Here is a 27474-nt window from a genome sequence, read left to right on the forward strand (position 1 = left end):
AGTTAGTAAAGTTAGGAAAGTTTCAGCGAAGCACGATAAAATATACAACGAATATTAGTAATTCCTGTCCTAAGCAGTTTTTATCGGTATTAGTAACGATTACCTTTGACGGAGTACGTTCCAACTAAACCGTAGTTCGTATCAAATCGCATGAAACATCGTCAGCCTACGGAAAAGGTACCCGCCAAGTAAAACATACTCTGATATTTTTCATTCTTTGGTACATCCCAAGTGCGTAACGTACTTTTCAAGTACTCGTGTAACCAATTGCACGAATAGTAACACCTCTGGTTTGTATTTTATTCCAAAGCACGTTCTTCTTTTCCTAAGCGTTTCATCTGTACGCGACTCGCGTAAAATAACGTACGTCATAAAACCGGCTGATGACGTGTACGTGTAGAAATACTTGGGGGTGTGTCGCCTTGTATGCAAAACTTGGTTCGTCGATAGATGGTCGTGATTGCACTCGTAGTATTCGTGATGGTTGCCATGGCAGTGTAAGGAAACAGTGGAACGAAACTATGCTGGGAATGTCGAAAGTTGCGTTACAAGTGGAAAAGAACGTGGGCTGCGTTCTGATTTCGGCTCTGGCATTTTATGCTCACCACCTACGCGTGCAAGATTAACCTCACGGTGAAAAAGTAAAAGAAAATTACGCGTTGAACCTACGCGGACGAAGAAATGTTTTTCTCATTTTACAAAGTACACATCTTGGGGTATGTATAGCGTGCGCGATGGCCACTACGCTAAGTTACACGAACAGAGTATTCTTCCATTCGTATTTATCCATTGCTGAAATATTTCATAAGTCCAGCGAATAAAGGAATATACGTGATTTTTCGCTTCCACATTGCCTCGAAGCTACCCCTAAGAAGATTAACAATGTTTTCGTTTGTTGGAAGATGAGCGAGATTGAGAAATAAAAATTGGCGAATCGTAACGGGATTAAGTCACGTGATCTAACGAAAGACTCGCGGAACACGAGAGGTAAAAGAAAGAAAAAGAAGAGACACGCTGTCGAGTGTTTCTCTTGTACACTCTTTGTTTGTTGTAGCTATAGCGTCGAGCCTGTAATGGTTACGAATAAATAAATGAAAGAAAAATGTTACAAAGTGGTAGGTATAGCGACTACGTTCGATAGTAGGTATCGAGAATTCTTTTAGTCCCTGAGACTATATGGGAAACACGTACCACTCGGAAAGCTTTTACGTTTATGATCTGATTTGATCTCCGAGTTCAAGAAATCACCGAGCGGTATCGATTTGAATATGATATTGACCTCAACAGCAGGGAAATAGATTTGAACAAATTTCGATCTAATTTGCAGAGTCCTTGTCGGGTCGATATTACGTATATACCTGTTCGTTCTTTTAACATCCCTTTTCTCGTACTCTATAGGTATATTCGCTTTCGATCAAGGTTAATAGTTTTGCTGTTATAGACTTTAGAACGTATTACTACTTTCTTAAAGTCAATTATTTCAAACGTTCTCTAATAAAAATAAAGATTCGGGAAATAAATAAGTATCGAAAGCAAGTAGAAGGAGGTGATGAAATTTTGATTAGATTGTCTCGTGACTCGAATTGGCAAGTTGATAAATATTTTATTATGTATGTTAAAGTATACGTGAAATTGCAAAAAAAGAAAAAAGAAAAAAGAAGACACAATTTCTTTACTCTTCGCAAGGAGTTATTTTTAATTTATCGAACGAATCGAGACGTACGCGTCCGTATGATCCACCGATATTTATTATTCGTACCTTGTTAAACGAACTGCAGTGACCTTTTCTCGTTTGCTGGTGAAACGATGTAAGATTATCTGGGTGGTAATTTAGTCGTTAATTGGTGCAGTAAATTTCTGCTTGCCTGGTGCAGCGAACGGATGAAACGGACTACGATATATAGCGCCAATTATACTTGGCAACCGAAGTTAATGTAGGCGGGGAGTGTTAATGGATTAATACTCGATGGGGCTATGAAACAGGATGAACAATGTTCAATGTATACCGTCAAGTCGACGAAAGTTGACGAAAGCGAAGCCCCCGGCAGTTTCGTGAAAGCTGGCTATTCACGTTCTTCTCTTGTGACAGCCGGGAAACAAAGTGGAGCGCGATAAATCTCGATCGATTTTCTTCGTGACTACGGAGTGACACGGGGCACGGTGTAGTAGACACGTCGAACGTGCAACTTGCACGGACTTTGATTTACTTGCTCGTTCAAGTGCGCTGTTATTTTACTTTTCCAAAGTTAAAGATTCTTCCAACGTGCTTGGAAGACTTCGCACGCAACCAAAATTACAATTTCCTCAATGGAAACATCGGTTGTATGTTTAACGAAGAAACAGTTCTTGCGCAGCCGTGATATTCCGATCGTTACTCACGAGCGAATATCCAACGAATCAACTACTTGTTGTTTAGGAAGAAGAAGATTAGTGGATCGTGCTGTTGGTTCGTGATTGAGTAGGTTCGATATTCGAAAAAAACTATGCCCACATTCTCTGTCAAGGCAAACGTAACTTGCGAATAATCTCGCTTCTAAGGATGCTGGGGAAAGGAATTAGGCTTTACAAAGGAAATGTTTATACGGCGAGCGCAACAGTTGAAATTTCAATTTCATTTAAATATCAAACATAGCGATGCACCGGTCGATAGTGAGGTAGACTCGAGATAGCCCGCCATCCTTACACCCTTATTATTTCTAGTTTGATTTTCTAATTGGTAAAATTTGATTCGATGGGATGAGAAACGGTATACGAATTACTGTGTCACCAGGCCAACTTTATTAATTAATAATTATTCAGCTTATGGTCTGGAAAACGAGGATTTACATCGGTGGGTAGATCGTTTGTCGACCGGGTAGGTGATCGAGGTTGTGTATCTGGCGTTCAGTAAACGCTCGATCTCTCCATGCTCGACAACGATATCCGATGTTTCCTGATTCTACTTTCGTAAACGAATGGACGATAGCCACTAATGCTAGTGTATATGTGTCACGCGTACACTGTATGTATAGGAAATGCAACACAGCTACGATACATGCACTGCATCAACGTTTAACGAGCAGTTCATGCTCGTGTAAATAGCTTTTCTCGCGATGATAACTTCTTTCCAACGTTTTTTCAATCTTCCACTTGTAACCGCTAACCGCTGAACGCTTCCGATCTACTCGATAGTTTGCGCGCTTGTGTGTGTGTGTGTGTGTGTGTAGTGGTAGTAGTTATAGTTTTGTCTGATATTGAATTTACGTGACAATCCTATCTTTAGGGATGGTGTGATGAAAGTTTCTACCGACTAGAATAGGATAAACTATTTCTTCCTTTCCCTCAACTTTCTCTCTCTCTCTCTCTCTCCACTCCTTTTTAAAGAATAAACAGAAATGTCATTTTATGACCTTGGTTGCATTTGCATATGCATATGCATATACAATATGGCTGCATATGCATTTCACTTTAGCCTATGTAAGATTTGCACTTGCTTTTGTCATCCAACTATCGGAATGTAACGAGAAATAAAACGTACAATGCCGTGCGTTTCATCACTAAAGCGTGTCTATGATTTTTATACGGCAAATACGGTCGATGTGGAAACAATACGCGCGTAAATAGCAAATTTATATGAATTTCCCTGCACGTGCGAGCTCTGGAAGCAATTACGTTGATTAGTATTCGCAAAGAAAGAAAGAGAGAAAGATGGAAAGAACGAACGATGATAAAAAATAAAACTCGAAGAAGATAGACGCAGTTCGGTTCGGGGAAATTTATCGTTCGCAAATGAAATACCCGTGTACGCTGTGGAAAATGTCGGTGGCTTTACTCGTCTGTACGACATTACCAGGATCTTGCGTTTAGGTTATTAAGATGTGCCGCAGCTACGCGAAAATATTGGCAGCTGAAAGTTCTTGCCTCTTTATTTCAAAGTTGGACGCGTCCCGGCTTTACGTTAGGAAGCCATTATTCCCGCAAGTTCGCTTTTAAAAGCTACGGAGAGCAGGTGGTCCGGTGGTAGTGGCATTATTTCTTTTTTTTTTTTTTTGCGAATCGAAATCGAGTCATCGAGGATTCTCGTATCGTAGCGTGACACGAGCGTGTTTTCACGAGGGAACGTTCATTCGCCAGGCCGCCGCTCGCTTGGCTTCTCTATGCTTCCATCTGATTACGAATCTTTGAACGCTCGGGCGACATTGAATTCGATGATCTAACTGTTCGAATTTTTTCTTAAAAAGTTACCTTATGGCGATACATTTTTTGGGAAAGAAGCTAAGACGTTCGTTCTCTGCGTTTGCTTACACCGTTTAAACGGTACATCGATCCAGTTATTCGTAACGAAATAACCGGATTATTATTAACCGCGTTACGATATGCGGATACTTTGGATAATTGCGAATCACGATCAGGTCGATGCTAAAAGATTCTTCGAACAGGATACTTAACCGCAATGGCCACGTTGTCGTCTACGCGTATGTCCAGTGCTTGTAACAAATACGTACCTTTCTGCATAGGTACGTGTAGGATGGAAAGCGGTGTATAGTTAAAACGCAGTGTAGTAGACCGAGAGAGCTTAGGGCGCGCAGCACGTTTTAGGCGTGCAACCTTGTACTAGCTAGCTGTACTCGTATATGGGTGCAAAGTTATACATACGTGTACGAAATGGACGCAGCTGGCTTAACAAAGGGTGTACGCGGATAATATCGTTGGCGCTGCTTTGCACCGTGTAGCTCGACATCCGTCACACCACAGCGGATACATTCTCCTGTGAATTGCAACTTTTCAGTTTTCTTTTGCCCGTTCGTCGTTTCGTCGATACTCGCGTTTCTAGAATTTCGTATTTCCATCTCTCTCCTTTATCTAGTTCTTCATCGGCATCGATCGTCCTTCCTCGCGACTTTTACTTTGTTGTGAGTAATCATTGTGTATACTCGCTGAGATACCTGCTGTTTGCTCTGCGAGTTGGCTGAATTCCACGATGGTTCAGCCAACCATATTTAGGCGATTAACGCGTTTCGATGGTAATTGGTAATTTGTATTTTTTCCGATTAACTTCTAATCTTTAATCGTATCGTAAGGATCGTATCAGTTTCGATCAACATCGACTGCCACTTTCGTCGTGCTCCACGAATACGTGGAAGACGGAATTTTCAGACGTAGAGAGAATAAAAGGAAGCAGATAAAACGAAACTTTGAGATTCGACGATTCGAGAATCGCCTTCTTCGCTTATATTTCTAATAAAATTTATATTCTGCATAGATTACTTTTCCTTCTTCTTCGGCTTTCTTCTGCAAGTTGCGCCGAGTTTTATTCTCAGCGACGAAGCCGTTTAAAATGGAATTGTAGTCTGTTTATCTACACGTGGACGTACGTCTGATTTAATGGACGGCGATACGCGACGAAAAAAACTGTCAGATTGGTTTGCAGCGGTAAAGCAACTGACACGCGGAAGCGTCGACCCTGTTCGTCCAACTATTAGAGACAAGGCAGAGAGAGCCAGCATAGAACGAAGATGGGTATTTTTTCGTCGATATTTCGCAATTCCAGGAGGCGCGAGCCTTGCGTTCCTCTTCTTTTGTGTCGATTGCTCGTGCACGTGAACCAGCTGCGCGAGACATCGCGCGTTTTCTTCTTTTTAAAATCATTTAGCACATCGACAGCGATGTACTCGTGCTGACGAGATATCGAGTTCGAATGACCCTCGAGCTCGAATGTTCGGTCGATCCATCGGACGAGCGTACACGAGGCAGACAGGCGAAAACAAAAAATGCTTTTCAAATCACGAATCGATGTTTTACGCCACGCCCGATCGAGTTTGAAATTTAATCGCTGCGCTTGAAATACGCGCGTATCGCCGGTTTCGCGTTTAGATCGAGCTTTAACTCCGTCTATTCGTAACCGTCGAGCTTGGCCTGTTGATTCGATTCGATGTTGATTCGATTCGATGCTGATTCAATTCCATGCTGATTCGATTCGATGCTGATTCAAGGGTGGAAAAGTGTTAAAACGATCAAAACGATCAAGACGATCAAGACGATCCAGACGATGAAGCAAGTGAGCAATTGAGTCGCTGCAAGTAGTGGCCGCTACGGACAAACGGACCGGGATACCTTTAATTAATACGTCTATTTTACATTACGTAAAATACGAAACGAACGATTAATCGGTTGAATTACGATCTGTGTTTCTTTTTCTGAATCTGTTTGGGAAATTACAACTCCAACAAAATGCTGGTCGCTTTCATGCGTATCTTCGACCTAAGTCTAAGTAAACGTTTGAGGGAAGATTTAAAACCTTTTAACGTAAGAATTTCATGTATACGAAATCTGTGGATTTTATTAGTCTACTTGCGTCAAACTTGCGTTGCAAGGTAGGTAGATTTTTGGATCAAATATTTGAACTTTCCGATGAAAGATGGCAAAAGTGTGGTAATTGGCTAATCTCGACACTTTTACATGGCCGAGAATGTCTCGATGAATAAAATATGAGAAAAATGTTTGAAATCGATCTTTGAAACGGACCCTGTGAATATTTAAAGAATTTAATTTGAGGATAAAGGATACCTTCGCTGCATTGTAGTGAAAATAAAAGAAGAAAGAAAAAGGAAATAAAAAGGGGAATAAAAAGAAAAGAGGAAAGAAAAAGGAAAAGAACGATATATCTGCGCTTGTGCTGGCCTTAAATTCAGGAATTCACGCGTATGCTTCTTTTTTCCTTAAATATCGATCCTACTCGCTCTGACTAGACCATAAACTCCGCTATTTCGCAAGACGTGTGCTGAGCTTTCGGATCTCGTTTACCAAGTTCGTCGATCGAGATAGAAGGGATTTCGGACGGTGACCGAAGAAGATGGAAATGAAACTACGAGATGGAAGAAATGCGGAGTAGAGTTGATTAGGAACGCGTCCTACCAAAGGAAAAATAATTTTATCCAACGTTTGCCTTATCTTAGTTTGTTCCACCCACTCGTAAGCAAATTCTGATTCTACGTTTATTTACGACCACTATTTCTATTAAGTATCACAAATTACCATTTATTTTTATTTAATTCCTCTTTATCTATTTATTTTGTTTCCGTTGATTAATTTTTCTGTGGTCTTCGAAGTTATGTCTTACGAAACGAATAACGCAAATTTTACGTATTTTTTTCTCGTAAGACACATTTTCTCCAAGTAAGCAAACTTCTGTTCTTGATAACAACGATTTCGATGATTTTTTATGCAACGTCGACTTTTTATCCCTATGTATCTATCAAAGTTTACAAGTAAGAAGCAAGAGTACTCGAAGGCGGAAGACATTTTCCGTGTCAAAGCGTATCGTTATCCTCGAGTATCGAACGAACACGTACGTTAACCTTATTAACGTTTACCTTGAACTTCACTTTTAGCTTTTTGTTACGTACACGATGGCCTTTAAGCGCCTAGGAAACAGTTTTATTCGATTCTTGCATGACTGGGAACAATTTTTCCCCTCGATCTTCGATCAACGCAAATCCCACGACTTTCGTACGAATTTAAATTCTCTCGTATAATTCTCGTGGTGGAATCGCGTTTTTCGAAAAACTTTCAAGGCGAACGTCGAACTTCGTCCGATTTTCCCAAATGCACCAACATCTGTTCACAGACATTCGCTCACAGACAACGTGTCCACGACAACAGGTTTTAAAACAGGCGCACTAAAACGAACGACGAGGTTTCGGTTGAAAGAACGTTACGCTGGAAGATGCACAAAGCACAACTTGCTGGTCGAATATTCACGAGAGTGCGGGTATCGCGTTCAGAACGTAAGAAAGAGCTTGATCGCTCGATGGAAGTAGCGAGCCGTATACATAGAACTGTCGTCCTGTTAGCGAAAAAAAGAAGAGCAAAAGAAAGAGAAGAACGGCCTGGCAAAGCTGGTCGGGCGCTCTTACCGACCGACTCGCGCATGAAAAGAAGAACATTCGCCACGAGGTCACGTTGCACCCCGTCGTCTTCCATCCACTATCATCCGTTACAATGTATGCGCGTTTACGTATGTGCGCGTGCCGTCGCGTTCCTAATCACCCTGTTTCACGGTTAATCAGCCGAGTGGCCGGAACACGGAGAAGGTCAGAGAATAGGGTGAGGCGCAAAACAGAGGAGACAAGATAGCTAGGACAGACAGAGAAGAAGATCGAACAACGGATAAAACGAGAAGGACAAAGATGCAGAGAAAGGGAGACAAAAATTGTTGCAGGAAGACACAGAAAGAGGCCACTACTGATACGAAAAGAGAAAGCGAGCGAGAGCAACGTGAACGAGAAACAACGAGAGACAGACAGATACGGAGAGAAGGATTCGTGCTAGTTAGTATAACGTGTGTTACGTGTAGCACAGAAGAGAGAAAGAGAGTGAGTTAGAGATAGAGAGAGAGTGAGAGAGTGAGAGAGAGAGAGAGAGAGAGAGACAATGAGAGGATGTGAGGGAGGGAGGGAGGGAGGGTGGAGGAGGGGAGAGAGCGCATATCACAGTTAAGTGCTCTCGATATATATCGCACCTGATCAATTAAGCTGCTTATCACGCCGAAATCACTGGTTAGGCTGCCGGCACTCCATCCACCCCTTTTCAACGACGATTATCTCGTGTATCGTTCGATCAGCCCGCGATTCTTTCTCTTGATCGACGTCGGCGACATTTCTGCCCACGTTTCGCGTTTCACACGGTGCGTCTATTGTTGGTTTACGCGACGGAATGATAAACAGGTGGAGTCTGTCCCGAGGCAAGGGTGACCAGAACGGTCGCAACGAGCCTTCCACCCTAGCGAGTCCCGCTCCTCGCACGACTGACTGAAGCCTAGAATCGAGGCTTGCAACCAACCCTCCGCCCCCACGACCCTTCACCCCTTTCAAACGTTGGGGAGGCCACGCAAGTGGCGCCACGAGCTTGCAAAACCTCGCCTCATCCCCTTCTGCCCACCCATTCTGCATCCTACCATCGAACGCTGCTCTCATCTACGGGGTGGCGCGCGCGGTTAAATTCTGGCATCCTCGGTATCCTCGTGCTAGCACGGTTTACATCGTTTGGCCCATTGGGCCGCAATGATTTTAATTTCGTTCGACCGTACCGGCTCGTTCGTATCGTATAATTCCTCGTGTCTTCGTTACAACTGGCGAGAAATATTTTTCCCTTTTGCATTCGTCTGCCCAAACCTGTCCTCGATTAATTCTTATAATTGTCAAAAGAGGTTGCTCCTAGTATCCTCAACGACGACGAACCCTCTTTATTTTACAATTTGCAGCACCATCTACATTTCTATATCGAACGTTGATTCGCGTTAATAATTATCGATCGTATCTAATAACCGATCGATAATTTGTCGCTCGTCCGAATTGTCTTGTCCGTAACGATCCACTCTGCGCGTCTCGTTGATAAGTCGTTGATCGTCCGATTGATCCGAGGAGATTCTGTGTGACTGTTGTTTAGCGCACGCTTCACACGAATATCGGCCGATGATTGTTCGAGAATCGTTCCGCAATCAGTAGTTCGAGAGATACTTGGTATCGCGCTACTCCATGTCCATTGCAGGTTACACGGTAATTTACTTTTCGTTTTGTATGAGAGCAAATTCATTCGTGGAACAACGATATCGAGCGTTCGCGTGCGATATAAACGGTGAAAGGGATGAAACGCTCCACGAGTTGACGCGTGCATTTTGTACTTCGTTGTTCGAGTTAGGTTCGACGAAGCTCTGTCGGTAATGAAATTGCGTGCATTTCGTGCGCGGTTTTCCCCAGCAGCTTTTTTCGTCGTACCGTTTTCATTCAGCCACCTTCTTCGACGCATTCCTTTCTCTCTCTCTCTCTTTCTTTCTTTCTTCCAGTAACAACCACCTGTAACCCCCCTCCCCACCCCACCCCACCCCCCTGGAGACAGACGTTCGTTTGAAAGTGTACGCCCTCTCCTCCTTCTATCATCTTCCTTTAGCCACCCTCCTCTCTTACACTTAGCCTTGGCGGCCCTTTCCGCTCTTGATCCGATCCACTGGATCGCAAATCGCACCAGACGATCCATCAAAAGACCATGCACCTATACAGTACCCTCTTTCTCTTTCGTTTACCTGTGACTATCGACAGCACTCTGCAACTTATCTTTTCCTCAACGTAGTGTACATAATTTTCGACTTGGGAACTTTCATACTTTATAGAACGTGAATGAGAAAAAGACGAACCGATGGGCCAGATTTCCCTTATAAATGAGAGATAATGTGAAATAAATTGGATACATGCATTCTTTCCACAAACGAGATAAAAGCGCGATACGTTACATACGTATTTAATCCATTTGAAGGATATTCTTACGAATTTTTAAGCACTCATTGACTACGTGTGTACCTGTAAATATGTTGGAGTCTCATCGGGTGTAAGATTGTGGACGGCCGATGTATCTTCTTGGGAATTAGCCATGGATGCGGTACGACACGAATGCGATTTATTACGATAAGGTGGTTGTTACAAAAAGTGCGGTTAGTCACGGCGATTAGGTACTCCCGAAGCTAGTGACAATGGCTTCAGATTTGTTAACGAATCCACGGTCCACGGGATGGCAAGTATCAGTGTAATAATCGGGTCGGGTAACTTCTCGATAACTCAGTCCGCAACTCGTACAACGACTAACTAACAAAGCTCTCTCTGCCAATCCAAATGAAACTGTCCTTATATATTCCTGTCCCCACTTCTCGGGTCAGTCTTTGTTTTTAAGGAGAGCCATATAATCATTCCGTACCTGTGTCAGGTACACGTCCCTCCCGTGACCGTAGCTACATCTAGTGACCCGTTATGTCACCTTAAACCCGAATCCATCGTCATAACGCCAGGTTGGAACATTAAAAGTTATTTTCTTATTTTTATTGCTTAAACATAAAAATCTTGACTATGGTACTGGGAGTTTTCCCCAGCATTCTCGACGGAAATCCTGCTGTCCTTCCATCTCCGACAAATATTTTAATCCAAATATGCGTAATGTATTATATTATCTCTTCGGAAGGATGATTGCGAGATAATTTTATTATTAATTTCATTGCTATTCTTTTCTATTACTCTTGCCAATTTCAATCTCCAAAAATTTCAGCTTGTATTAACACCAACATCCGAAAACGCAGGAATTTTACCGCCACAATGTAATTTTATTTTCCCATTTGTATCGCTTTTTCGCCTTAAAGTTGCTCGAATCTTAAAAATTAGGTTAGGTGTTCGAAACGATTTCTAGCACCAAATAGAAACTGCCTGGTGAATCGATTCTGTTGCTATCCTCGAAAGTTTTTCATTTAAATCTTCTAACTTCTTTTCCATTTATTTTGCCGGGCCTTCCGTAGATGGAATAGATCAATCTTGCGTGGCAATCCATCAAAAGAGCTCGCGATGCGCTTCAGTGTGTTTTCGGCACGTTTATTTGTTGCCATGTACATCGTTTCTTTAACAACGTGTTTTCCGTGCCCTTTTATATAGCGTGCCCTTTTTTTGCAGTATTCGTGGCTTGATAAAACATCCAAGGTTTAAATAAATTTTGCCCGTTGGCGTTCACGCGATCGAAAGAGTTTTCTTATTTTTTCTAAAGGCTTGCGCGTTCGTATAACATTGAAATTTCTCTATTTGGCTACAAAGTTGCAACGTTATCACTTCGCGAATAGATCGAACCTTTATTTCTTTGTACGCGTAACTTCGAAAAATTGAAGTTTCTACAAAAAGACGTGATCGAATGCAACTCCGCTTCTATGTGCATGTATGAAACCTGTGGCTTCGAGAATCTGTCATCTACATGTGTTTCTTTAATATTAATCCACAAGATGCATCCTGCCTGTTTAACTTCCCCCCCCCCTCTCTCTCTCTCTCTCTCTCTCTCGCTTGTTTAACGTGGCCATCATTTGTTTGGGAATTTAAAAAAGAGTATGACTGATTACCGCGCTGATTGGCAGTGGACAAAGACCACGATATTTCCTTTGCGCGAATACACGGTTAAAAGGAGAGAGAAATGCGACAAAGGTCGCAATAAAAAGTGCTTCATTCAGTACACGTATCGAAATTGAAAAACTGTCGACTCGGTGCCTTGTCGCGTTACTGTTGTTCTTATTGTTGTTATTGTTATTGTTATTGTTATTGTCATTGTCATTGTCATTGTCATTGTCATTGTCATTGTCATTGTCATTGTCATTGTCATTTGTCATTGTCATTGTCATTGTCATTGTTATTGTTATTGTTATTGTTATTGTTATCAATTACATTTGCGAAGAACGTATCGTGCGTTGAATTACGCAAAAATTAACTGGATATTCCCATTTGGTATACTCACCAAAATCCTGGAACGTAAAAGCTATCAGTTGATAGTCTTTGTCCATGCAACAACCATAGCGTTTTGCTTCGTTGGCATTGATTCTCCGTGATATTCGGACAGAATATGGGCTTGTCTAACAATAGTTATCTAAGAAAATGCAAGAAACAGACAATAGATAATCAGAAAATGAAAAAAATACGTTCGGGAAATAGAAACAAATATAAATAAATGTGATCGTATACACTTACTTTATACATAAAAATGAGCTCATTCGCTGCGCGCAAACGGTTAGAGTAAGAAGTAACGCTAAACTTTTCTCTAATGAAATTTTGTAAAACGGTTGTATGCATCGAGGTTATATCGAGTACATCTTTGGCGTTCGTGTCCACGATGTTTTTAAACTTTCGTCTTGTCATCGCGGCTGCTCTATGATCTTTGAACTCGACGAATATGAATCCACGATTCAACGTTTTGTCATGTACACTTGGATACAGACAGATATCAGTGATACCCTCGAGGATCTTGTTCAACTTATGTAGAAATTCTTCCTTTCATTTGTTCTTGGATGCACCACCAAAGAAAAGCCGGTGATTATCAACCGACTTAACGACGCCGGTACGATGTCCATATCTGATTTCATAACTGTCATATTTTGCGCATGCGCTTCTCGCTACTTTTGAATCATTGAATAAGGCGAATGCATATCCGCGAGTTGTTCCAAAAAATCAATCGCAATCCGATCAAACGACCGACTGTTTCGAGCATCGGTATTAATTCCACCTCGTAACAATCTCGTGGAAAACGGCCAAGAAACAATTTCAGCATCTTTCACGCGTTGCTTTTCACCACGAATGATTTCTCAAGCAGTTAAGCGGCGTTGTCCATTTTCATGCATCAATTCATGTTTCGTTTCTTGCAACATTTCCAACAATCTGGTCATCAACTGGCACTCTTCCACAGCATTTTCCCGCGTTTTCTTAGTTATATCCATTATGAAGCGAAATAAGAACTTTTATCACAAATTTATGCACAACGAAAAAACGATCTAAATAAGCAGACTGTCGAGAACTAACTGATCCTCCTAAGCTTTTTTCCTTATTCCCCTCTTCCTTTTGCTTACTCACACAACTATACAGAATCCGTTGATATACTCGTGTGATGGAACTTTATTCCTCAAATAGACCAATCGCAGTGATCGAAGCGTCTTACTGCCAATACAGCTACATGTTCTCAGATAGAAGAAGATAGCAAAAACATCTACAGTTAACTCGAGTTGAAAATGCAGGTATAGATATACATATGTACATCACAGGAGAGAGAACACGCATCCTATATTACATTTCACATTGTCTATAGTCTATAGCGTTAAACAAGTAAATAGATTAGTTGTAGACTTACTTATGCTCACTATGGAATTACTATGGAAATTAGCATTATGAGAATATAAATACAATTCTGACCTCTGAAAACCATAAGAATTAATTAATTCTAAGTAGATAATTATAATAGGAAAGTCATCGACTGTGAACTTGGTAACAAACCTAACCGACAATCTCTGTTCATTTTATTTATTATCCGTTTATTATCTTTTCCATTTTTCAACAAATTTTATTTAATCAAATTACATTATGACACGCCAGGTTGATATCCAGGTTTCGAATTCATAAATTTTGTTCATGTAGATTGTATTAGCTTACGCTTACTTTACTTACGTGTTTACTTTCTACGCGCATCTTCGCGTTTCACAATCAGTTTAACGTATTATTTCTTTATTTGAAACATAATACCCTCACTATCGAAGATATATCCTTTCCAGGAATATAACGACTCTTGTCGCCCAAGTATATGTATATATACGTTTGACCTGCCAGAGGGCCTCCCCTCCCCACTCCTTACCAATTGAAATTACCTAAGTAAACAATGGTGCAGCCGGGGGGTCAGTCTAATGTCGAAAGTAGAAGCGGTTAGACGTGTTTTAGTGTCACTCCGCGATAGGTGTTGATTATTTTATTGCGTAGCAAATGCTTTCATAATCGTCCTTCCACCACGGAAACACACGCTACTGTAAACTTCGTTTAACTAAGGTACATTGTTATTCGATAATTTACTAAAATTCCTCGTACTCTAGTATTTGATTATCTTTTTTTCTTCGATCGTCTTTCTTTTCCCTTTTTCTTTTTTTTCTTTTTTTTGTCATGTACCGGTAGCTCGAATATCAAGCTTTCAAGATGCAATTTAACCTTGATTGTTTCATTCTATTTTAATATTTCCTCTTTTGTGCAGATTATTGCTTGGTTGCGAGGGAAACTTCGGAGCATTAATAGAGGGATACTGCGAAATTCGAAAAAACGAGATGAAAGTCAAGACGGCGCCATCGCAGCGATCGATGATAAATGTGATAACTGTTCGTCGAAACGTGGTAATATTTCATTTATTTTAAAGAAGGCAAACGTATGCATACGTTTTCTTTTCTGGCTTTTGTTTCATTTGAATAAGAAATTCAAATTACATTTTCATTTTGCTTCGTTACTCGTAAATCGACTATGACAAATTGTTATTTCAACTTTTTCGATAGGTTTCACTACATTCGAGAAAGTACATTATCACAGACAGGTTTGAACAGGCTCTGCGCATCTCGTTTTTTTCGTATTGCGCAGCTTTGTTTAACTGTCAGTGGAAGCGCGCCATGTTTTATTAGAATGAAGTCATATTATACGCGAAGCATTTGAACCTATAATGGCGGACATTCGATTTGATAGATAATTGTTACAAATCGATCGTATTATGAAATATTCATATACATATTTGATAATAGTAGAAAATACTACATTTTCTTTCGTATTCTTGTTATGATTTTAATATTTATGTTTTTGTATTCTTGATATAATATAGCGTACTGTCTGTGGTAAGTGGATAATAATTAATTCGGCAACACGCAGTATAATCATAGTAAAATCAGTTCTAATTGCATTCAGAGTATTCGTTAATGTTCAATGTAAAAATACATGTTTTATAATATTCGGAAATTTGTTGATTCGATACGATAGACTTGTTTACGACTTGTCGCGACTGTCAATTTCCGTTGTTCGCGACGTATTATTGTATTTATTATATTTGCTTATAACGTAATAATTATAAAGTATAAAATATTGTCTTCAACAATAAACGGTATATATATTGTTCCATCTTTTGTTACAGATATTACAGAACCTGTACTTTCATTATAAGGTTTGATAATTCTTCCAGGATGACAGCCTTCATGATGGTTTCTTCTGAAGTACATCAACATCGTCGACATCGTTCTTCGTGTGTAACTGCGAGTCGCATGCTTTTTTGTCCCTCCAGTCGCTCAATCATGTCGTAGGACGAAAGATCCAAATCGACATGGACGACTGGTTATATCACGTAGAATTTTTTACGGACAAAGTGACCGCAGGTATTTATTATACCCGTGAGTGGTAGTACGTGTGTTTCTTTCTGTGTGTTTTATTTACTAGTTCAGGATAGATCTTCTTGCACATCGCGATTTTTATCAGCATGAATAATGCTGTGTAATGTAAATAATTGATTAATTAATTACGAATGATCATGAATGAAGACAAATATATTCATACAGATATAAGTACGCGTATGAATAAAATATAAATATTTGAATATTTAATCACGATCGTAGCTAGCTTCATTAAATAGTTTCATTGATTTCTGTATGAGTAAAGATGACATAGCTTTTTATCTTGTAGCTCTTTTCGAGTAAAATATCTTTCTCAATTCTCAAAAGCTTAAAAAGTTGTCATTGCATTTCTTGAAGTTTATCTTACGATATTAAACGATATAAAAGGCGTTTAATTGTACGTTAGGACGAACAATTATTAGACATATTCGTATTGTAATCGTAAGATATCGGTCGGTATCATCGGCGCGACCACGTCTTATGGATAAGGTAGAATGGGTAAAGCGACTTGTTTTATTGGCAAGACTGCGATCCTGTGTTCTCAACTTTATTAGTTGTCGGTACTTTTCAACGCGTGAATTTTTATCATCTTAATTTTTCACGTCTTAACTTTTATCGCCTTAACCGCTTCTTATCGAAAGTTTGAAATTGTAGTTTTTGGCAAAAACAAACTTTTACGATTCGCGATTATACGAAGTAAGATAGGAAAGCACTTGTTTTTACTTTCTTTTTATTTCATAATTTTATGGGAACTTTCCTATTCTCTTTATTTGATTTTATTGTTATTCTCTTTCTGTATATTAATTTAAATACTGAATATGGCCACAATATAGCGAACGTTGCTACGATGCCTTGATCAGCGGTAAGCGAAAAATAGTGGACAGCGTGAACAATAGTTTTAAACGTACAATTAGTGGTAAAGATGGTTCCACGATCGATGTATGTATATTGTGGCTTATTAATATACTGAATGTTTGACTGTTTATATACTTTAGTGACTTTTGCGAAATGTATAATTCTAGTATTTCATAATTTTTATATATGTTTTGAGATGCGTTTCAAATTTTACCGATATAATCAGTGATTATTAATTACGATAATCGTGTCTCGTTAGCATTACAAAGTGCAGATTTCAAAATGTTTTGTATAATATATAGAATAGAAGTTTGTAGGAAGATTAGTAGGATTTTATCTTAATTCTACTTGCCAATACGATAACCTCACTTCGCTTCTTTGAAACATAATACGCCCATTGCTGAAAACATGATTTAATTAAACCCGACTGATCGACGGATAGATGTTAGATATTGCCATGCCGTTTAATATTTGTAGCCCGCCTGTCTGTTCTATGCTCTGTTTCTGTTTCATTCAACTGATCGCGGTTATTTGCTGCATGAGTAATTATTTCCAACAAGAGCGCTATTACCGCGAACTGATAACAATATGATTTTTCTTTCGAAATCAGTATCAATTTTATGAAGTGAATTAATCATTCTATTAACCTTACTAATTTTATTTTTAATTGTATTATTTAAGTGTGAGGAAGTAAAGTAAACAAAAGAGACCGTAACTTGATCGTTACGTTCGATTCCTTTCACTTAAATAATTCCGTCCTGGGGCAAAGGGCTTCTCTGTAATTTAACCTCCGTAATTACTGATTGTGTCGACCCTCTAACCATAAAATGTCGGACGTCCAAGCGTAAAATGAATTTGATCCAGGTTCTCCGTTAGAGAAATTTGCCTACTTTTATCAATCAGCTTGAAAGAAAGGAGCAGAAGTTTTTGACAAAGTTTCGATACTTAATCAGAGAATAGAACGGTTTTGCTTGAATTTAATAAGAGTCGAAATAATGGGAATGGGTTCGACTTGATAGGAAATATCGAAGGATTGAAAGACAAGTGAAATTAGTTAAGAAAATTAATCAAGTTCCTTACTATTGGTTTGTTCGTTAAATCCGAAATTTTCTGTCGAATTTATACTTTAAATATTAGAAAACTTTTTATCGTCTTTCTCTATAAAATAGATACTTTTAGGGATTGTTTTTTAAAGATTACTCTTCTTTTGAATTTCATTGCATTCTTACTTATACGTGTCATATTCTAACCTAAAACCTAAATTAATAATCAACCTAAAATAATAATGTCATGTATGTTCTAAAAGGCGGGCAATGAATGCAGTTTATATTTCTACATTGATTTCGACCGATGAAACGTACGAGACAAATTTTAGAACGCTTAGGCGGCATTCCGCCTAGTGTTCTTAACCTCTTAGGTACAGTTGTATTTTGTTTCTCTGTTACGGGGCTGTTTCTCTGTACGATATAGTTTGACGCGAATTACGCGTAAACGATACAGCACTGCAATGCTGTTTTTTCTACGGAAGCACATTGGAACGAAGTCTTTGATAATTAAGTTATAATTTTCCTTAAAGATACGATGCATATACTTTAACTTTAATAATCTACTTTAATAATTAATAATACAATCGAGTGTGATATATTTTAAAACACGGTACAACACATAGGCCCACGTCACAATTTTCACACTCATAGCGCGATAGTGTTTCTCAAATTGCTCTTCGTTTTCTGTTTTGAAGCGACATTTTGAGTTTGAAGATTCTAAAAAATTATAAGGATACGGATCGGTATGTTAAAAAGGGCACCTAGTAATGGTATATTTATTTTAATGAAAAGCAACATGATACAACAACAAAGCAACAATGATACGTGACACTGGCGTATCAAAAACAAAGACTATATATTTTTTCTGTATATTGTCAACACTATTATAAAACGTTGTGAGGGTCAAAAAATTGTGATGCAAGACAAATGAGAAAGATCATTTAATTCAAACGGCGAGCGAATGAGTCAGTAGAGTGAGCCATTATAGTATATATGTAGTATCGTGGACAAAAGACCTAAAAGATACCGGGATAGTATAATGCATTGCCGCAGACAGATCGTCGTATAGGACCGGCGAAATGCATACAATGTAGCGACCAGCGTATAGTTCCAGAAACGTCGATTCGCCTTCGGTCCGTTTTTTTCCACATACACACGGAAGGTGCATATGCGATCATAGGCGCGACGGTGGCGTGATCCGAGCATAGTGGGGGGTCATCTCCGAGAGAAGACAAAGAAGATTGAAGAGCGGGCAATACCATTTTGAGGAGTCAGAGAACGCAAATCAAGAAGTGAGAGTGTGGTCCGCGTGAGAGAGAGAGAGAGAGAGCGTTGGATCCGTTGTGACGAGAGTTACAAATTAACGCTTGCGTTGTCTAGACCATAATAAGTTATTGTGATTAATCAACATCTGTAAAATTCATTCATCGTAAATAAATCATCAATATAATATTATATTTACGGTACTACATATATATATATATGGGAAAAATGAAAAATTACTTAAAATCAGTCAGAAACGAACCAGTATGCGGGCTTAACCTTTTCGCTGCGGTAGTCCAGTCCGCCGAAGTACTGTCACTGAACGGAAACGCGCGCCGGAAATACGCACAGTGTGTGTGGTTGCTGTATGTACGTTCTCCTAAGTCTTAAATATCAATAATTCTTGTAAAAACCGTATATGAAATACCGTTTCACTGTCAATGGATTTAATAGATTTTTTAGCATGAAACAGTATACGATCGTTTGAATGTTTGAAATATATTGCGTGATTTCAACAATGAGTAACTTTAAGGAATGATTAATCCAACACGTCAATGAAATCAAAATGTTCTGCCGATAACGAAAAAATATATTGTTCACTACAGATAGCACTTGTATATGCATCATTTGGATGCCGGATATACAGGGTGCCGGACTCAGGAGTCGTCGCGTGGTCGCCGCCTATATGCGGCGCTCGAAGCGAAAGGGTTAAAGACGACGGGTTAAATATATTGAAATACTATATTTATTATATTGAAATATAATTATACATATATTATAATATGTACATGTATATATATTTTGAAATATTTGAATATAATACGAATATAATAAATACATGTATATTTTGTTTTTTTGTTATTTATAAGATTTAATAGTTTATCTATATGTGAAATCTGTTTGTGTCTATTTGTGAGCGACGATGTTCGTTTAATTTGAGCTTTAGATAGCGCCTGTGCAGAAACAGAGGATTTATGTATATCAAATTTCTTGCACATTTTAAAACGCACGGTATATCGTATATTAACGTAAATAATTTTTCAAATTTCTGTAAAACAATACATCAAATAAGTCTTATCGTATGCGTATAATTGAACAATGTACAATTGACAATCACTTTTGTTCGGTTAACAATTCGTTTCTTTAATATATTAGTCTAAACTTGTTTAACATTTTAGGAGACGGAAACATTTAGACGAGAAACATCTGTATACTACGTACATGGAATTTTGTTTAACTACATACGAATACGAATACGAACACTGTAAAGATAAAACTATAGTAAGCTGTTTTTAAAGCACGTAAAACATAGTCGTGTCCTTTTAACAAAAAAGCAAAATGATAAAATTGATGATAAAATTTGTCTTCTTATTTTCTTATGTGACTAAATATAGATCAATGTACTACGTGCATATGTATATCTAGAAATATAGTTCTTTCTTTTCCTTTTTTCTTTTTTTTTCTTTTTTTTCTTTTTTTTTTTACGTGGGGAAATCGTCATGGACACCCCACCGTACTTCTGGGAAGCAGCGGGGTAGTGTCGGACTTACCGACTAAAACTCCACGGTAGTTTATCTAACGCTTAACAAGAGTTTCCCGGGACCATCTAGAAATATAATCTATAACCTATGTAACGAAATGGAATGTTAGAAAACAGAATGTTTTTCATATATGTTTATAGTGTGTATGTGTGTGTTTGTGTGTGTGTGTGTGTGCGTGCGTGTGTGGGTGTGTGTGACATATAATCGAATGATCTTAATTTCTCCATTAAATATTGTATAGACGTAAATGACGTACAATATAGCTCTCAAGAATAATAATTCTCTGCAACAACTTATATATGTATTTATATGCGCATAAAAATATACATTACACATGTCGCGAAGTTGTAAAAACAAGAAAGATCGATGTATCTCTGAAAAAAACTGTTTCTGCCATTTTCTGAAATATTAATCGGAACGGAGTGAAATAAAAAAGATAACGGAAAAAATACAAAATGATAAAAGTATTTTTCGAACATATTTTTATCCGTATACACGTACATGCGTATATATATCTGTATAAGATGGGAAAATCACAATTATCGAAAAATAAGTTATTTGTTTGTTTCCTCTCTAACGTGAAGATATTGTTTGGGATTTGGAGTCGTCAGTTTATGGCTCGGACAGCACATCTCCCATTTTTGGGAAAGGCAAATCGAAATTTGACTTTCTCAAAAAAGGGAGATGTGCTGTCCAAATCATAAACTGATGGCCACTTCAAATCCCGAACAAATATAATGCTGTAAGATAATATACCATCGTAATCGAAAGGAGATACCATGTGAAACAGGTAATAATTCGTCTGATAGAATTACGGTAAAATTATGATCGCGTGTCTCGCGGTACAATGTAGCACCGTTATGAGGTAAATGTTCGCTATAAGATAGATATATACCAACATATATGCGTATACATGCATACACATATACATACATACAAACATACATACATACATACATACATACATACATACATACATCACAAGGCAATCGCGTCACCTGTTTTATATTTAGGAAATCATCAACCATTAATAATGAAATTTTAGCCAAACGATGTAACATTTTAGACGTAGTTGATACGCGCAACTAACGAGTAAGCTAACAACTATCGCAAGCAGAACAAAGTAATTACGTTAAATCTCTAAATATTATTATTAAATAGTACCGCTAAACTGATAGTAGTAAATAGTATGTTTGGTTTTATTAAAAATATAAACACTGTGACGTATAAAGCTAAAGAAAAGTTGGTAAAAATTAGTGTAAACATGAGTCTTGTTTAATAATAAAAATAGAATTTGAAGTTGTATCTTCAAGCCTTTCGCGTATTACTGTAATTAACGGAATTTTCTCTTGCCAGTTATATCTGGTTATACGTATTCGTCGATCGATCATTATGGTACACTGATGTTTCGGATCGTAATTGTACTTATCAAACGGACGTTACTTTGCGTTCTAGTCTTCAAACGTGTTCAATATAAGCGCCGAATGAAATATATTCCGAAATATTTTCTGACAATTTCTGAACTTTAAACTGTACCGAGCTACAGACGTTAGTTTATGCTTTTTATATTTGTATTTCCTTAATTTAAAGGTTAAAGATACTTGATAAATGAATTCATTAGTTACACTCAAAATGATAAAACAATAGGGAAAAGTAGGGGTACTATCGATGATAACAAAAGAGCGTATAGATTATGCAGGTATATCCATAAAATATACTCTTGAAAAGATATATACTTACACGATATTTCATACATGCATGTAGTTTCATTTACCTTATATAAATACCTTTAAATTACATTGTTCGAAAGTGCTAGCGTATTTGAGGTTTTCCTGGAATTGTCTACTCTGCTTTATTAGATAGAATATTTTTCAACACAATGATCTAAACAATTAATAAGATCTGTTCCATCTAGTCGGATTATATTTCAGTTTATTTTATAGAATTATGTATGTTTTTCTGTGCGCTCTTATCGTTGCAAGACTGAATGGGCAATTTATTATGCGATTAACTGCATAACGAAACATTAGGATCATCAATCAGACGCAGTTATCGACTTGTTCCTTTCATCGACTTAATTAAAAAAAAAAACAATCAAATTTGCGCTAATTAGACGCATCGAAGAACTCGTATCTTTTTCTTTAATTAACCTCGATAATCGTGGATCTGTTTTTCATGAAATGCGAATTCTTTCTTCATGCAAACGCGCATATTTTATCGTATTTGATATTCTTCATTCCCGTCTTCTCCTACGATTGTGTTTTCTTTCTTGTGCAACTATGCACAGCACGCAGTAACTATTTAACATGTTCTTATAAGAATTTTATGAGAATCCAACATGACAATAAAGATATTTAAAAGGTTTTTACAACATATACGGATAATAATAACATGTAGACGCTTGTAATATGTAAAAAATTATCAATTGCCCGTTTCTTCGAAGAATGGGTATGATTAAATTCTGAGAAAAATATCAAACGTGTAACTCTTTAACACGTTTTACGTAGTGTGCAGATCCACGTTGAACTTTTCATTCGAATCGCTGAGAATTTCAACGTATCTGTATTTATAAGCGTAAGAAGTAATAGCAAGATACATGTTCGCGCTTGGAGCGAGAAGCTCAAACGGTGTGCGTAAGATGGAACGTGTCGAAAGCAGTTGTCGTAAAAAACGGAAGAGAGATTCGTATTTGCCTATTTGTTACAAATTGTAATTGTACAACTTTCGAACGTTGTGCATTTTTCTTACCGACACGACGAGCTTTTCTGCAACCGGCGCAAATTCTAAGCAACCTGCTCGTACTTGACTTTATTAATGTTGCTAGCTAAGCAACAGGCTAAGAAGACCCCTATAAGCGGAAAGAATGCTACGCCGACTGCTATTCCAGCGACCAAGCCGATGTTGCCGTTTATCAGTCGTAACACACGAGTGTAGCAGCCCTGAAAATTTTCATTTGAATTATTGTAACTGTTTGCTTCGAACAAATTGTCTTTTCTATGATTAGCTTAAAATTATAAGAAACGTGCCTGAATCCTTGTACGTATGCATATAATACGTACTACTTATCTGATGGAATGTTTCGTTATAGAATAATATAATATGCTTGCGTGTAGATGCGTTACTTTTGCACTCTTTTACTTTGTCTGACAATGTAAAACGAGTAATAAGAAACAAAGTATGTCCGTAAATATCTTTGTTACAACAAGGTTGCGTTGTTCGAAGTGGCACGCGAACAAAATCTTTCTCAACGTAATTTGTATTTCTATATCGTTATTTCTAGATTCTTCCCCTTTATACAACTTTCGCTTATTACTATATCGCTTTCATTTTTATCTTACCTGAGTATAAATATCGTTTACGTCATTAATGTTACACACATCTTCTGCCACTTTGCAGCAAGACAGTGGAATTTCCATCGGTGGAGACATATCGGACCAATCTGTGAAACCTCTGTTACCGCAGCACTGCAACTAAAATCAGAGTCCGCCACTTATGCAACGATTCAGTCTGTTTATAGTGGAGCCGGCAATATGGATCGTCGAGGTGCAGACGAATTGTTCATCGTTCAATTTCTTGAAGAAACGAAGGTGTCGGATCCTGTTTCCTGTTGCCGCGTCTAAAAGAACTTACACTTACGAGCTTTCACTGCCCAAATACCGTTTATTTCATTCGGTTCAGTTCTGAATAGCACGAGGATAAAACGAGCGCTGTACCTTTAGCGATCCATATTGCCGCCCACACGAGTCTCTTAGTAAGTGTACTTTTTTATACGCATAATTTTCTTTATTTTGCTATACAATATACCAATCTCTTGGCGGCTGTCCCGGTGTTTCGTATGGCTCCCACGTTTCTCATACATTAGTAAGGGATTTTACTACTCGAAACATCTCCGTTGCTTTTAATGGTTCAGGAAAAGTACGCTAGCTACCATTGCTAAATAGTACGTAATATTAAAATTATAGAATTTGTTCTTCAAAAGAAGTGATATACGTTTTAGGCTTGATTTGATTGAACGGATGGTACATTAGCTTCTATCAGTGCCACAGATAGCTGTGTACTTAAACACCTCTGGCAACACAAATAGTAGGTAATTACCGTTTTCTACGATGCATTTTTGTAAGAATGCCTATTATGTAAAATAATATGTCACATAATGAAATTAAGTAGGTAATTTAAGTATCGATAAATATAAATTACGTAGCGTAAGAGAGTAATATTGAATAAAATAAAGAATTAAAGAGAAATAATTTGTTCTGTAGCTATTTTGCATTCGTAAATAGTAAATATACGTTCGCTTACTGTAGACTGCATAGTGTCGATGTGGATGGTCTTAGTTTCGTCGTGCCTATAGACGGACATTGTTTGATTGAGATCGTGGTCGAATTTTTCATTTAAATTGGTACGGTAAGCATAAATCGATGCACCAGCCGCAAGTTCCAGTAACGCAACGATAGCTAAGAATGCGCCGTACTGCAAACAAAATCTTTTAGTAAATAGCTTGTAAAGTGAAATTCCATTCTGTGATTATAGATTAATTATAGATTTAACAAGTCAACGTATTTAAGGACAACGGATTTTCTAATCGAATCGATGATACGCGTTCGGTAGAAATCAAGAAATTTATTCATACGGTTTGAAATGCAATTAGTGGCACAACTTGTGGAGGTAAAGGTGACAGAGATTTCCCGTAAATAGCAAAATAGCAAGTAAGTATAATTCGCTTACCAGGAATAAGAGGGCTGGATGGCCGCGAGTTGTGCAACAGCAAGCGAGCGTCGCTGTCAAAGTTAAAATACCGCCCAGACAAGCCAATGCCAATAAAGCTGCCCTGCTGTTCTCAGGGCTTACGTCCATGTAATCGTGAAGTTGAATTCGCATCCAAATTCCGATGCACAGTAGCAATATGCCAAATACCTAAGTGATTTACACAAATGATTTACGTAAATTTTACTTATGTGTACTATCAAACCAAATGGAAAAAGATGGCACTATACGATAGATGGAGGATCTTGTCCAGTCGAGTTGTAATTCAAATTGCTATCTTTCTCTGAAGTAACGATTGTAGTAATTAATTATTAGAACGCCAAATAATACAATTATTACTGGTACAATGTACAAATATTTTATTTTCTACTTATATAGTAACTGTTATTTTTAATAAAATAATGGGTTTCATTTAATTTAGCTTAATTCGAGCAGATGTTGTACGATTAACGATTTGTCAGGGAAAAAGCTTACGATAAGGTTGACGATAACGTTCATCTACGTAAGAACAGGATGCTGATAGCACGAATAACGTACACACACCGATAACAAACCAAATGATATCTCGCTGGTGCCAAGCAGTAAATTTTGTTTATTTTTCCAACTAAATAACAAATATTCAACGATATTAAGTTTAACCAAGTAAGCAAATTCTATACTAAAATGCCAACTTGATCGTGTAAATACTAAACTCGTTGAATACACTCTTTTCCTGTTACGCTAATGAAACGTAATTTTATCTTTAACAGCCCCGATACTTTCAGTCGTTGTCGAACAATTTCAAACTATCGCAAAGTATCCTTGCCTATCGATTTTCAATTTTTATTGATAATTTCTCATAAACTTGTCCCAGATCTCCACGAAACATCGGTAAACTCTCTTTGAAATGTTCTTGTTCGCAGAAAAAATCACCATGTGCCCTAATGACTCGAACAACTTTCAAACTGTTGCATCATCTTTCGAACTTACTTTCTACGTCCTTTCTACGTAATAATAACGGACGATAAAAGAATGGGATAAGGATGAGTTGAATGGGGAAAGACGTTCGAATAACGCTGTGACATCGAAACGATAATATATCGTGCAACAGTTGGGTGAAAGGTATTCTAAGGTTTTCTCGAGTCTACGTGTCAAGGGTGGATTACAGCAAAAGAAACAGCCTCTTACCCATAAAATACAGTTGAACAGCATCAGCAGGCCTTTCATGCAAGCCATCGTGGCCACCGTTTCCCAATCCTTCGTCATGTCGATCGATTTTGGAATTATTTTCTATTCTCGTAGTCGAAGTCGTGTCCTACGATTCAATTTTCAGAGTGTACTACGCACTACACTCTCGAAACAAGTGAGAAGTCGATCGATTTGCAGCAGGATTGCACGAGTTTACGTGTTTGCGTGCGTGGCTAGCCCCACCAACCGTGCATGCGCTCTGTAGCATCCGTCCGTCCTGTTTTAACAGCTTCTACCAATAAAACAGAACGCGATTTCCGCATTAAAATTATTTTAGAATAGATAAAACTTTAATTACACGTAGTTTTTTCGAGACGCGATGCGGGTTACTGTCCGAAAGTTTGCGATCACGTATTAGATGAGAAAGAATTTACACTTTCTATTGGAAGATTACACAGCTAAATGTAGATGATCGTTTGAAATTACGAATCTGTAAATAAAATCAATTTTATCAAAATTAACGTGTCACGCGTATGTAGTTTTCTTGTTAGCGAATAGATGATTTAATATTAAAAAGAAAAATTCACCTTTGACTTGTCCAATATCCTATTATTTATAGTTTGATTGATTAATGAAACAGAAATAAGAATAAAACTAATCATGTCTGAATGAATAATACACCGGAATGTCGTATGTTTTCCATCTTTTCGTCATTAAGAACTTTCATCGATAGAAAAAGGAGTAGTTGTTATTTAACCGTCCCAGATGATCTTCTTGATCTTGAAATGTCATTGATTTCTCCCTCGGTGTTCGTTCTCTCCTGCATTATTCGTTACGGTCGTTGACCAAAGGCTCCGTAAAATCTGCCTATTTTTAGAATTAATCATTCGATTATAAAATGTTATCGATTATGTCATGTTAAACAGTGTATAAAATTCGTTGCACCTACACGAACCATCTTGACTCAGTGTACTGCGTTATTGTAACGGACAGTGTGAACTTGCGAGGAATACTCTTCAGAGCAACAACAATTTGTGTCTCGAAACATTTTCGCATATTAGAGACGATCCATTTTTGACGAAGGATCGGGTAGTTTAGTGCTATTTAACTTTGGAAC

At 38.0% G+C, this 27474-nt stretch overlaps 2 protein-coding genes, 1 long non-coding RNA gene and 1 pseudogene across 3 annotated transcripts in view; 1 reads left to right on the forward strand and 3 right to left on the reverse strand.

The window, feature by feature from the left end:
• The window catches only part of LOC117157935 (uncharacterized), a 71695-nt gene extending 62925 nt beyond the window's left edge, over nucleotides 1-8770 (reverse strand). Inside the window, exon 1 of the mRNA XM_033336290.2 lies at nucleotides 8501-8770. The gene's annotated coding sequence lies outside the window, so the exon portion shown is untranslated. The remainder of the gene's footprint in view (nucleotides 1-8500) is intronic.
• A 3542-nt stretch (nucleotides 8771-12312) lies between these two features.
• Nucleotides 12313-13443, reverse strand: LOC117158065 (APOBEC1 complementation factor-like; annotated as a pseudogene).
• A 752-nt stretch (nucleotides 13444-14195) lies between these two features.
• LOC117157939 (uncharacterized) lies at nucleotides 14196-22525 on the forward strand. The gene is made up of 3 exons (XR_004464339.2): nucleotides 14196-14354; nucleotides 14554-14689; nucleotides 15469-22525. It is a non-coding gene; the product is annotated as an uncharacterized LOC117157939 (long non-coding RNA).
• LOC117157989 (tetraspanin-7) lies at nucleotides 22118-26571 on the reverse strand. The gene is made up of 5 exons (XM_033336397.2): nucleotides 26358-26571; nucleotides 25152-25340; nucleotides 24726-24896; nucleotides 23765-23896; nucleotides 22118-23365 (listed from the first exon to the last, which is right to left on the reverse strand). The coding sequence occupies exons 1-5, from the start codon at nucleotides 26433-26435 to the stop codon at nucleotides 23210-23212; spliced, it is 726 nt and encodes a 241-aa protein (XP_033192288.1). The 5' UTR covers nucleotides 26436-26571; the 3' UTR covers nucleotides 22118-23209.
• Nucleotides 26572-27474: the final 903 nt, after the last annotated feature.

This window comes from Bombus vancouverensis, chromosome 6 (assembly GCF_051014615.1).
Source record: "Bombus vancouverensis nearcticus chromosome 6, iyBomVanc1_principal, whole genome shotgun sequence".
Lineage (NCBI taxonomy): Eukaryota > Metazoa > Arthropoda > Insecta > Hymenoptera > Apidae > Bombus > Bombus vancouverensis.